Source organism: Girardinichthys multiradiatus, chromosome 9 (genome assembly GCF_021462225.1).
Source record: "Girardinichthys multiradiatus isolate DD_20200921_A chromosome 9, DD_fGirMul_XY1, whole genome shotgun sequence".
Classification (NCBI taxonomy): domain Eukaryota; kingdom Metazoa; phylum Chordata; class Actinopteri; order Cyprinodontiformes; family Goodeidae; genus Girardinichthys; species Girardinichthys multiradiatus.
The window spans coordinates 13,126,495-13,139,995 of record NC_061802.1 but is presented as its reverse complement, the minus strand read 5'-3'; the positions used below and the strand labels follow the sequence as shown (position 1 = coordinate 13,139,995).

At 37.8% G+C, this 13,501-nt stretch overlaps 1 protein-coding gene and 1 long non-coding RNA gene across 2 annotated transcripts; one reads left to right on the top strand and one right to left on the bottom strand.

Annotated features, from left to right (window-relative positions):
- Nucleotides 1–1,570: 1,570 nt before the first annotated feature.
- Nucleotides 1,571–3,068, bottom strand: LOC124873623. The gene is made up of 4 exons (XR_007039589.1): nt 2,933–3,068; nt 1,889–2,068; nt 1,717–1,822; nt 1,571–1,637 (listed from the first exon to the last, which is right to left on the bottom strand). It is a non-coding gene; the product is annotated as an uncharacterized LOC124873623 (long non-coding RNA).
- Nucleotides 3,069–3,179: 111 nt separating this feature from the next.
- On the top strand, nt 3,180–12,728 carry LOC124873622 (complement factor H-like). Its single transcript, XM_047374383.1, has 6 exons — nt 3,180–3,323; nt 4,220–4,350; nt 5,519–5,707; nt 7,193–7,381; nt 11,042–11,227; nt 12,411–12,728. Exons 2-6 carry the CDS (start codon nt 4,278–4,280, stop codon nt 12,602–12,604), a joined length of 831 nt encoding a protein of 276 aa, XP_047230339.1. The 5' UTR covers nt 3,180–3,323; nt 4,220–4,277; the 3' UTR covers nt 12,605–12,728.
- Nucleotides 12,729–13,501: the final 773 nt, after the last annotated feature.

Below are 13,501 nucleotides of genomic sequence, written 5' to 3'. Positions count from 1 at the left end.
AACAAATTGCGCTAATTCCCATATTGTGATAAGTTTAATGAACTTGAGGTTAAATGTACCAAAAGGAGAGTTATAAACAGAGAGAAGGTAGGTTGGCTGACCCTGGCATCCTGGCAGAGAAGGCTTTGACTAACTGGAAGTGACATGAGCTGCTGGGACAAACATGTAATTTATTAACAACAAGTGGTACCAGTATAGAGCGCAGGATCCATTATACAGTATATACCTTCTTTAGAGGTATGACATTTAATTGTTCTAAATCTGAAAAATATTTGTAAAAAAGTGTGACTAGTTTTGCCACATATGTGGAGCAAGATAACCAGCAGATGCACACTAAAAGTATTCTGTTTTTGAGTGTCATGAGAAAACATCTTCCTGATTAAACATTTTGGTCAGCTTTAAATAAAATAAGCAAAATACAATAATTCAAAGCAGATATGCTTTATTTTTACAGGCTACATATGAAGGAGCACTGTGGAGGAGGTCTGCTTGGCATGCAGAATGCAGACAGCTGACAAAACAGGAGCACAAATAATCTGACTCAGCATTAAACATGAAGTATTACAGTGCAGCACTTAACAAAAGGGGTCGGGTGTAATGTGTTATTATGGGTGGCGGCTGTAGGAGGAGACCTTGGCGGTCTGATCCTCAGCTGCAGAAGCAGGCTCTTGGAACATGAAATGTCAAATCTCTGGTGGGGAAGGAGTCTGAGTTGGTGTGCGAGGTAGAGAGGTTCCGGCTAGAAATAGTCGAGCTCACCTCGACGCACGACTCTGGCTCTGGAAGCAGTCTCGTTGAGAGGGGTTAGACACTCTTCCACTGTGGAGTTGCCCCTGGTGAGAGACACCGAGCTGGGGTGGGCATACTTGCTGCCCCCCCATCTCGGCGCCTGTGCGTTGGGGTTTACCCTGGTGAACGAGAGGGGGTGGGGGGGCGAGTTCTGACTGTTGTTTGTGCTCATGCACCACACAGCAGTTCAGACTACCCCGCCTTTTTGGAATCCTTGGAGGGGGTGTTGGAGCACACCCCTCTGGGGGACTCCCTTGTTCTGCTGGGGGACCTTAACAGTCATGTTGGCAATGACAGTGAGACCTCGAGGGGTGTGGTTGGGAGGAATGACGCTCCCGTTCTGAACCCGAGTGGTGTTATGTTATTGGACTTCTGTGCTCATCATGGATTGTGCATAGCACCATGTTCAAGCATAAGGGTGTCCATATGTGCTCTTGGCACCAGGACACCCTAGGCCGCAGTTCAATGATTGACTTTGTAGTCGTGTCATCTGATCTGCGGCCGCATGTCTTGGACACTCGGGTGAAGAGAGGAGCGGAGCTTTCCACTGATTTAAATTACACGTTTAACTAAAGCCTTTACTTGTCAGCCCCTGAGCAAACCTATAAATTATAAATGAAACATTTTTGAAGCTTTAACCTACCAGTCGGGTATTATTATCCTTTATAACATTACAATTTGTAAGAAAACAGCTGGCAGATTGTTTCTAACAATCTGCACACTGTCATAGTTTTCTTCCCAGATTTGACCCACATGCAGAATGACACTCAGGAGGCAGGAGAAAAGTTTAGCAAGTTTATTTGACAGGTAATTGATGTTGAACTGGAACCGGGACTGGAGGCACAGCACTGTATGGGAAATGAGGACAGGTAAGTTCTCTGGGGACAAATGGGGTTACTGGGAACTAGAGCAAGATCTTTAGCTTACTGTTTTGATGAATAGAGGTTGGCGTGGAGGAATGATGCGGAGCCTGGGAGGACTGAACAGACGCTGCTGCGCAAACGGTGAATAATCCAGGATGACGGTGAGTACTCTGCAAAGGCTTTGGTGAGTATAGGCAGTAGGATAATCCGGATCAATTAAACTGAGATGATTTTACCTGGTGAGTCTTTGGTGAACAATTGGTGGAGGGTGAGAAGGGTTCGCTTGTCTGCTAGAGATTGAACCAAACTAGGTTTCTTCTGAGGTTTGAGTACTTAGGCTGAGGCAAGATCCAAAACTGACGACTTAGAACCAGAGCTGATGGTCGCAAGAACGTGAGACCAGGACTTGAGGATTCCTAGGAAGGAGCACAAAAAAGATAAGAGCAGGGGTGAAAGTGAGCTGGTACGGTCCGGTACTGCGTACCACTAAAAGATTCTGCGCCGGTACACAGTATCCGGGAAGAGGGAAGAACGCCTGTCTGCTATGAAGCCGTCATCCAGAACCAGATACGGCTGCAAAAACTCACGAGCACACAAAGAAGATACCAATAGGCAGTCTAAAACACGACTTAATCTGTTTATAAATATAGCTTTTTTCCCCTCATTCCAAATTGTTTCTGAACTGCTCTGCTATGCTGGAGCCTCAATGCTCTTGCTTTGCTTCTCTCCCCTCAGAGCTCGAGGTTTTTGTGAACGGCCAACGTTTAAAACATGCACCGCTATGTTTAATGTCTGTCTGCTCGCATCAGAAAATGGTTTATCATTGTTTCATACATGGCAGTTCTTTAACATTTGAGAAAAATAAAAAATAAAAAATAAAAAATAAAATATATATATATATAAGAATTTAAAACTACTTTCATCCCTGGGTAAGAGACTATGAACTTAAATTCTTGACTGAGAATACAAGGCTTGGCCATTAGGAGTTACCACAGAGGTTAACATTAACACTCAGGGACTGCAGAGCTGACGGCTCCACCTTCTCCACCGGCATCTAGTGGTGAGTAAATGTTAGCAGCAGGTAAAAAACAACACATGAAAAACTCCCAGACTCCAACACAGACTCAACACTGTTCTCAAAAGCTCAAGAAATAAGGTAGGTACACTATATATGATTGTGCCATATGTTTTTTGATATGTGCATTATATTGTTTTAAAGCCATTTAAATGTAAAAAAAAAAAAAAAAAAAGCCATTTAATACTGATTCCTAGTAACCCACCTTGTCTCTATGTTTTTCTCCAGGCTTGACTCCAGTCCGGCTACGACTCTGATTCCTCGTTGTGCTGATTTCCTCGTCTCAAGTTCCAAGTGAAGTTCCTGGATTCCGTTTCCAGCTGGCGACTGCTAAAACCTCCTCCTTTCTGGCTCAAGACCCAAGTGAACCCTGTCCACCCTCCGACGTACTTACCTGCGAGCCCGGCACCTACACCTGTCAGTCAGTAAGAAAACAAACCCCAGAAAAACCTCACCGCTGTGTGTGCTGTGTGAAGGAACTTAACCCTGTATGCTGTGTGAAGGATCTAGTGGAATACAACTTCAAGCAGGAACAGAATTCATCCATCCGACCCCGGTTTGTCTCCCTCTCATACAAAGCTCCATCCATCCAACCAGTAAGTCAGAAAGAGCTCGTCAAGAAAATCTGATAACTATTTCCCATCACTTACCAAGCCTTCACTCCACACAGTGGGTGCAATCCAGTTCCAGTTCCTGTTATCATATCGATTCATCAAAAATAAACTCTTTAACTTTATTTTCTGTCTCCTGAGTGTTCTCTGCATGTGGGTCAAGTCAATAAACAAAAAGATGACAGGTCTTAGTCAGATTTAATGGAAAACGATAGATTTTAAATGTATCCTTTGGAAAACATTGAGTCAGTACAATTTTTGCACTGCTGCCTCCTTTTCTTTGTGTTGGCAGCAACATATTTGACAAGTAAAGTTACATGTAATTTGTAGAATAACTACAGCGATATCTGCAGAAGCTTTTATGGAAAAAGATGTTCTTCCACCTGTTTGTGACGGTGAAGAAAGCTTCTAGTCAAAGTCTAGTGGTGAGAAGCATGCTTGTAGCTCATTTTAGTTGGTGGTTTAATTTAAATGTTTTTCAGACTTGGTAGAGAAAAGCCAAATATTTTTCCAGCTGAAAAACATTTTATTTAAACTCTTTAAATATCACTCTCAACAAACACTTTTCTAACATGACTAAAATGTCGAATAACTGAAGAAAATATTAAACACTAGATATGAACCCTAAGTCAGACAGAAATGTTTGTTTTAATAATCGATCCAGCCTGACCTTCACCAGTTGATAAGCAAAACAAAATCTAAACATTTTGAGAAACAATCATTAACTGAAAGGCAAAGGTTACATTTAAATGGAGAGGAAAAAAAAAAAACTGTTTTTAAGAAATCACTTTGCATTGTTGCATATACTGAAAATACTTATTGGTGCAAATAAAAGGTTATGTAACTGTGGGCTGTCTCTGACCCTTCTTATTCTCCAAAAGAAACCAAAGTGGGGGAAACAAGGAAAACGTCTCGTCAGGAAACATCTCAACACAAGCAATGAAACCTCTGCGGCTTATCTTCCTGTTTCTCCAGGTTTTTGTAAACTTGGAAGTGTCCTGGACACAGATTGGTAAGAAACTGTTTTTGTTTTACTCGTGTTTTAAGGTTATTGTTGGAGGAAACACATAGAAAAAAGCATGTTTTATTTCATAATGGTATTTTATATTAACTGAATGTGTTTTCCTTAATTTTATATTTCTAGAGTTTAAAAAATAGCTGATGAAAAACAAATTACATGACTCTCCTATCCGTTTTCATAGTTGTAACAGATTATTGTCTTATTATTTCACCATTAACCTAATAGTTCTTTTTTTTTGCTTTTTGGATCTGAACATATATAAAACCCAGTGATTTGTTAGCTGCATTCATAGATTAATGCAGGTTGTGTGTTTTGGTATTTCTGTGCTTTTTTGTGCTCTAAAAGGAGCACTCTGATAAGTATCAATCTACTTCGAGACAATAACTATTACTTGCCAGCAAGAAGTTGCTTATAGTTCATTGTTTTTATGAGGTGTCATAATGTCTCCGATTGTTTAAAGGCAGCGGGCCTAATGCAGGATCAGAACCAGAACCAATGGAAACACACTGTAATATATAAATAAATAAACAAATGAATGAATAAGTAAATGAATGAATTATTGAACAATAAAGACATATACCTAAATGTCAGTAAAAATGCCATATTACATAGAGTATATATATTTACTCCTATAGTCCTTAACATGAATAATCTTCCTGATTCATGCTTTTCATATGAGTTCACAATGCTCCAAGTCAATATTTAAACAAATTGATAAGCATATACTTTGGAGCACTGTAAACTCAAAAGAAAATCAGGAACCCCACCAGAATCCAGCCCTCCTCTTCATTTCTCCAATTGTTGAAAAGGGTGTACAGGAAAATATGTCCTTCACAAATTCTCTGTGAAAATCATAAAAATAAGTTCATTGTAACATAAAATGAAGCATTTACATGATCCCCCTAAAATCTGAGACACTCATTTCTAAGGGAAAATAAAGTCATGGTTAAGTTCTTTGGTACAAAATGTTTTTTAGCGTGTATGAAAGGAAGTTGGGTTGGACAAAATGGCAATACATGAGTATAAAATTATAGTTCCAATAAGCAAAGGGGCAAAGTGATCCAGAGCCATTTGACTATACTTTTTGGGCTTTCTTTGTTTTTTAATCTAAACTTTTGGCAGATTCTCATATTTCATTAACTCTCTGTTTAATTTACAGTTAGCACTTGTGAAATGGGTGTACTACATCCTCATCTGTTCATAGCTGGAATGCTGTCAGCTGGTGAAGTGATCAAAGTCGGACACAAGTTGCGTTTCCTCTGTGGTGCTGAGTATAAACTGGACGGCTCAGAGGAAATTGAATGCTTACCAAATGGGCAATGGAGCGCCACCTTTCCAACCTGTTCTGGTACGTTCACCTAAAATATTGTGACTTGTTAACTGCAGTCATAGATTAATGCAGGCTGTGTGTCAGTTATTAACAATGTCTTTTGCCATGTTGTTCTTTTGGTGCTTTTTTGGTGCTCTAAAAGGAGCCCTCTGCCATGGAACAAGTATGCATCAATAAGTATCAATCTACTTAGAGACAATAACTATTACTTGCCAGCAAGAAGTTGCTTATAGTTCATTGTTTTTATGAGGTGTCATAATGTCTCAGGTTTTTTAAAGGCAGCGGGCCTAATCCAGAATCAGAACCAGAACCAATGGAAACACACTGTAATATAAATGAATAAATAAATTAATGAATAAGTAAATGAATGAATGGTTTATCAAACACAAATCAAATCACAATCAAAGACATATACTTAAATGTCAATAAATGCACCACATTATATAGAGTATATACATTTACACCTATAGGCCTGAACATGAATAATCCTCCTGATTCCTGCTTTCCTTATGAGTTAGCAATGCTCCAAAGTCCATATTTAAACAAATAAATAAACACACACACACACACACACACACACGCATATATATATTAGTACTGTGCAAAAGTTTTAGGCAGGTATGAAAAACTGCTGTAAATAAAAAATGCTTTCAGAAATATAAATGATTGTTTATTTTTATCAATTTACAAAATGCTAAGTGAGCGAACCCCCAAACATACAGCCAAAGTCATTAAGAATGATATGAAGCGTAAAGAAGAACAAGAATAACTGGAAGTGATGGTATAGCCCCCACAGAGCCTTGATCTTAAACTGCATCAATTGTGTCTGGGTTTACATGAAAAGACAGAAGGATGTGAGAAAGCCTACATCCACAAAAGATCTGTGGTTGAAACAGCCTACCAGCCGAGTTTCTTTAAAAATTGTGTGCAAGTGTACCTAGAAGAATTGATGCTGTTTTGAAGGCAATGGGCGGTCACACCAAATATTGAATACATTTAGATTTCTCTTTTGTTCATTCACTGCATTTTATTGATTGATGAAAATAAATGATGAACACTTCCATTTTTGAAAGCATTATGTGCAGAAAATGCTTTCAAAAATGGAAGTGTTCATTTGTTTACAGGGGCTGCATGGTGGCGCAGTGTGTAGTACTGTTGCCTTGCAGCAAGAAGGTCCTGGGTTCGACTCCCTGCTGGGGGTCTTTCAGCATGGAGTTTGCATGTTCCCCCCATGTGTGGGTTCTCACCGGGTATTCAGGCTTCCTCCCACACTCCAAAGACATGACTGTTAGGTTAACTGGTATCTAAATTGCCTGTAGGGTGTACCCTGCCTCTTGCCAGTAGAGTGCTGGAGATAGGCACCAGCTCCCCCCCACTATGGAATAAGCGGCATATAAGATGAATGAATATTTGTTTACAGCATATTATCACACCTTCTATATATATGTTTATATGCATATTTATTTATTTGTTTGTTTCATTAACTTTCTGTTTAATTTACAGTGAACACTTGTGAAATCGGTGTACTACATCCTAATCTGTTCATAGCTGGAATGCCATCAGCTAGTGAAGCGATCAAAGCCGGACAGAAATTACGTTTCCTTTGTGGTGCTAATTATGAACTGGACGGCTCTGAGGAAATTGAATGCTTACAAACTGGGCAATGGAGCGCCACCTTTCCAACCTGTTCTGGTACGTTCACCAAAAGTGCTGTGAAAAAGTATTTTTCCTTTTATAGATTGTCCCTTTTCTGTCACACTTCAGATCTTCAAACTAATTTTTATACCACATAAAGACAATGTAAGTGAATAAATAAATGTGATAAATTATGATTTTTGTTTATTTAACCAACCTGACCCAATGTAAAACAGCAACTGCCCCCTAAATTTATTAGGTCTTACATTGCTAAGAAGGAATTTTTGCTTCACTTTTCTTTGCTGAATTGTATTCATTTAATCTCAGCTTTCCAAAACTTGGAGTTAATCACAGTTAGTTTTTCATTTAACAAAGGGGGTGACTACTGTTTCTTCAAAGGTCAGGCTGATTTGGAAAGCTGATTTATTATGAAATCATCATTTGAAAACTGATTTCACTTCGGTTATTTTTTTCTGAGTGTGATTGATAGAGAGAGGTATCCCGATCCTTGTGGTTTTTAGTATAACAATGGCCATCAGTGAGCTCTAGATGGACAAACTTTATCAGTTTATTATTTTACTTAGTGCCCCTACACATGGCCCGTTCTGGGGTGGACGGGCTCTGGCACACGGTGGTTTGGTCTGGCCTCCCCGGCGGCCCCGCGCCGTTCCGGAACCTTGGTGAGGTGCCTTGAGACAACATTGTTGTAAATAAGCGCTATATAAATAAATAAACTGAAACTATCTGTGTAGTTATGCTGCTATAGGCTTAGGCTGCTGGAGGACATAATGACCACTTTCACCCTCTTCGCTACATTCTCACACTACTCTCCAATTTTGCATTATTTGCTGTTATTTCAGCTTTAAACTTTATGTGCTCTCTTTTCTCTTCCTAGAAGCTACACCTACACCAGGCCAGGTGTAGCTTCTTAGAAGCTACACCTGGCCTGACTCTTTGTCTACCTGTGACACCTTTCTGAAAAGGGGCATCGTCCGAGCTTCTGCTGGCAACAACTTAATGCTCACCTTCTACAGATGATCCACATTGCCCTGTCAGTATTTTACCCTTTCTCTCTCCTAGATATATCGATTGACTGAGCTTTTACTTTAACTAATTATTATTATTTCAGACTCTATCCTTGAAAACTGGCTCAAAGTTTATCTGTGCTTTCTTTCTAGATGAAATGACTAAAGGAGCTACATCCATTAACATTTACTTTTCCTTCCCATAGAAAGGACTCCTGGATCAGTGCTTCTTTGTTCTCTTTGTGTCTCTGCTCTGCTTTGTTCTCTCAAACCCCCAGTCGGTCGTGGCAGATGGCCGCTCACACTGAGCCTGGTTCTGCTGGAGGTTTCTTCCTGTTAAAAGGGAGTTTTTCCTCTCCACTGTCGCCACATGCATGCTCAGTATGAGGGATTGCTGCAAAGTCAACGCCAGTGACTGTCCACTTTCTCTACATGCTCATCCAGGAGGAGTGAATGCTGCAAGTCACTGACTCGATGCAATCTGCTGGGTTTCCTTAGATAGAAAAACTTTTTATCCAATTTGAATAAATAACTGAATCTGACTGCACTGTTCAATGGTTACGATTAATTGGACCTGACTTTTTTGAAGTGCCTTGAGACAACATGTGTTGTGAATTGGCGCTATATAAATAAATTGAATTGAATTTAATTGAATTGAAAAAGGTAGAAACGTATGACATCTTTAGGGGGGAATACTTTTTCATAACACTACATAGAAATCAAAAGTGAAACATGAATTACAATACAGCAAAAGTACTTTTTTGCATTATTAGAATCCAGTGACTATACAAAAGAGCGATAAACAGATTTCATGTAGCCAAGAAAAGTATTCTTTCATTTAAACAATAAAATATGTTTTATCTTTTAAAACAAAGAAATGCAGACAAGCATCCCAGTCCATGAAGTAATCGCCTGGGTTACCGTGCTGTGAAAAAGTGTTTGACCCCTCACAGATTTCTTTTGTTTTTGCTTTTTTAAATGTTTCAGATCATCAAACTTTTTTAAAACCCATCAAATTTTAATATTGGACAAAGATAACCACAGTAAATAAAAAAGCTGTTTTTAAATTGTGATTTCATTAACAAGAAGAAAGAAATTCAAACCAACCTTGTCGTCTGTGAAAAGGTAATATACCCCTAAACCTAGTGTTTGTGAGCATTGATGGCATGTTACACTACAGTGTCTAAATTGGATTTAAGTCCAGACTTTGGCTAGACCATTCCAAAAGTAATTTGACTGATTCAGAGGTAGCTGTGCTACTGTGCTTTGGATCATTTTTCTGCTGCATTTGACAAAAAAGCAAAAACAGAAGAAATGTGTCAGAGGGGAAGCACTTTTTTACAGCACTGTAATTCTTACTTTCTCCAATTGTTGAAAAAAATGTACAGTTATATTCATATCTATGTTTTTCTATAGGATTATTCTTTATAAGGTCCATTGATTTTGCAGCATGTGATTTTTTTTTAAGCCATTTGTTTACGTCATCTCCAGACTATCAGTAAACTACCACTGAAAACACTTCAATAGCTTGAACATTGTTCAGAAATTGAATAAAATCCTTCAAAACATCAAGGTCTCCTGTGCATATGATGAGGTTTTTACACTTTTGGATACTCATCTGTGATCATCAGTATTTTCTCTGAGATATCAGAGACACCATTTTAATGACAAAATTAAGTAATTGTGTGGTTTTCTTGTTGAGTCCTTCGGGACTCCATCAGACAGTGGGGATGATGTGTTCAGGGTGATGAGCTGTGTTGCTTTTACGCCAAACATATCGTTTTGCATTGTGGCCAAACAGTTTGATTTTGGTTTCCTCTGACCAGAGCACCTTCTTCCACATGTTTGGTGTGTCTCCCAAGTGGCTTGTGGCAAACTTTAAACGAGACTTTTTATGGATATTTTTGAGAAATGGCTTTCTTCTTACCACTCTTCCATAAAGGCCAGATTTGTGCAGTGTACGACTGATTGTTGTCCTATGGACAGACTCTTCCACCTCAGCTGTAGATCTCTGCAGTTCATCCAGAGTGATCATGGGCCTCTTGGCTGCATCTCTGATCAGTCTTCTCCTTGTTCAAGATGAGGGTTTAGAGGGACGGCCGAGTCTTGGTAGATTTACAGTGGTCTAATACTCCTTCCATTTCAATATGATTGCTTGCACAGTGCTCCTTGGGATGTTTAAAGTTTGGGAAATCTTTTTGTATCCAAATCCGGCTTTAAACGTCTCCACAACAGTATCTCGGACCTGCCTGGTGTGTTCCTTGGTCTTCATGATGCTCTCTGCGCTTTGAACAGAACCCTGAGACTATCACAAAAACACATGGTTAAAAAGTGTTCTGATTGTATGACTTTGACAATATAATAAAAGACAGAGGATAATTTCCTTTTTAAAAGCTCATGTTTAACCAAAAACTAGAAATGAAATGTAAAAAGTAAGATTCAGTAAGCAATTTAACTCTCAAAAAGTAGCACAATTTATTATCAGTCTACATTTCCATAAGCATTGTGCTTTTGGTAACCGTAGTTCAACAGCAATAAGATGTTCCGTATTTATATTTCACCTCGAAGCTTTCCCTTTAAGATTTAAATCTGTGATTTGTAAATTTAAAGGGAAAGCTTCAAGGTAGAAGTTTGATGAGTGTTATGAAGCAGCATTTAAAAAAACATTTTTCTAATTGCCACATTCTTTTAGGCTTTTCAGGTTGTTCAGCACCACCAGCTCTTACAGATGGAGACACCACTTCATTTACTAGATCAGATTCACGATACCGACATGGTGACAAAGTTGAATACATCTGTCAGCCTAATTATATAATGGACGGAAGCCCATTTAAAACCTGTGACAATGGCTTATGGACAGGAGAGATGAGATGTCTCAGTAAGTCAAAATTTTATATTTTATTTTGCATATTGTAATATTTCTGGATTGTGATGCAAAGGCTGTTCAAATTCTCTGCTATGAAATCACTGCTGCTTATGAATTTTCAAATTGAGATCATGAATAATAAAATGTGTAATGGAGCAATATCAAGCCAAATAATTATATTTTATACAGGACAATTTTTACACTGTTTAAAATAATATAAATATAAATATTGTTACATGACCTATATATTAAAAATATCCAGAAACAGTAAAATTTGTAACATATTTAAATTATGATTAAAAGTATGTAAAATGGAATTTGAATACCAAAAAAGAAAAAAAAAAATTCTTTCATTCCAAAGTCTCAAAATGTCTTTTTTAAACTTGATTTAGATGTTTTGTTTAATTAAAGCCTCTATCTCTCAGCCCCTAAGAAATCTATAAACCCATCAGCCAGTTGGTTACATCAACAAATTTTAAATTAAGAAGAACAAGGCTGGCAAATTACTTCTAACAATCTGCATAGACTCTCATCACCATCCTCAAAAGCTCAGGAACAATTGGAAAGCTAAAGAAGGATTTTATAAAACTATGTTTACTGAGCATCTTCCCTAGTAGCACCCATAATAACATGATATACAGGCTGCAGGGTGACTTTGTCTTAGTATGAACCATTAATATTGACAGGGAGGCTCTAATTTTATACAAATGTGTAAATATGGAATTCAGTATCCAGTGGTCTGTAAAATGTAAAGAAATTTGTTTAAAATAAAGCAGTTACTCTATCTATGCTAGTGCCATGTTTCTGATATGTGCATTACATTGTTTTATAGATACTTCTATTAAATAAAAATGTGTTTATCTCATTGTTCAAACTATATATCCATGTAAGTGCCAAAGGACAACTGTGGAGACCAAAGGAGTAAAAAATATGGTTTTCTGATTTTATTATTTTGTCATGGAGGATAATCTCTTTTTTGTAGCTCTTTTGGTGGTAAAAGATTAACCATAAAAGGAATCATATATAAAAACTAAGATGTAAATCATTGGTCTGTTGGTTCGGTTAAGAAGCAGAATATTATCCTCACAACATTTGAGAAATATTTTAAAACAAATGTATTAAAGTGGGCATGTGTTGATGTTTTTAGATTATGAACAAAGTAAATACTGTTTTTCTTTTCTTTTTTCTTTTTCAGAACCGTGCACTGTGACCAAGCAACTAATTAACACAAATAATATTCAGTTTAGATATTCTGGGGAGAGCAAACTATATATACCACATTTGGATCATCTTACATTTTCTTGTAAAAAGAGAACAAGTCATGTTGGCTCAGTGCCTCTGCGTGTACAGTGTAATGATGGTGTGATAACCCTGCCCACCTGCCAGTAAAAGTTAGCAGTGAGCTTAATAAAAAAATATATAATCACATAAATATGTAACTGACTTAGTACAGTAACGAAGTATGTACTTCACTGCTGTTTGTGTACTTTCAATAAAATAATGTGTTCTTGTCTTCTGCCTCTCCATGTTTTATCACAGAACTTTAAAATATGTTGATGTTTTTAATACCACAAGTAAATACACAGATTTTATCATTCTTTGCAGGTGAATACATTTCTTTCTTCTACATGCTTTTTAACATAATGCATGTTAATGCATGTTCTGCAGAGCATTGTATTTGAACAGTGCTAAACAGCATCACTGACTGAAAGTATAACCATGTGACAGTGCCTTCAATCAATCTATCAAAATTCTGGCTTCACTAATAAATATTAAAATAAAAATCCCTATATGGTAGCTCCATTTTTCTGTTTCGTTCAAATTTCACTTTTAATTTTTCAATATTTTTATTTTTACAAACTATTTACTGGACACAAGATCTCACAAACATTAAATGACAGATTTGTAATAAACAAAGCTTCTTCAAAATTGGACCAGTTAACTTTTTGTCTGTAGTCATCTCTGAAGCTCAAACAGGTTTTTTGAGATAATCTGGAGTTTTAATACCTCTACCAACTTTAAAGGAAATGTTTGGAGAGAAAATGGAGAAATGAACTCTAAGTGAGCCACTGTTGGTCCACCAGCTCTTGTCAGCCTTTAACCTCCACAATAAAAGTAATAAAAATTGCCTACTTTAGTGACTGTGGTGTCATCAGGTCAATTTCTGACACTCTCGTCTCTGATGCTGCTGATGGGGAATATTTTGGAAGGTCACCCTCAGACTAGCCAGCATGTTTGGGTGGGTGCCTTACTTGGACTTCGGAACCACAATGTATCCATGTTGAG

Bases quoted from the DNA above. Each gene is read 5' to 3' on its own strand.
- LOC124873622 (XM_047374383.1), top strand. From the start codon at position 4,278: ATGAAACCTCTGCGGCTTATCTTCCTGTTTCTCCAGGTTTTTGTAAAC. The intron at 4,351-5,518 runs GTAAGAAACTGT...TTTAATTTACAG, and splicing joins AGTGTCCTGGACACAGATTG to TTAGCACTTGTGAAATGGGT. The intron at 7,382-11,041 runs GTACGTTCACCA...ACATTCTTTTAG, and splicing joins CACCTTTCCAACCTGTTCTG to GCTTTTCAGGTTGTTCAGCA.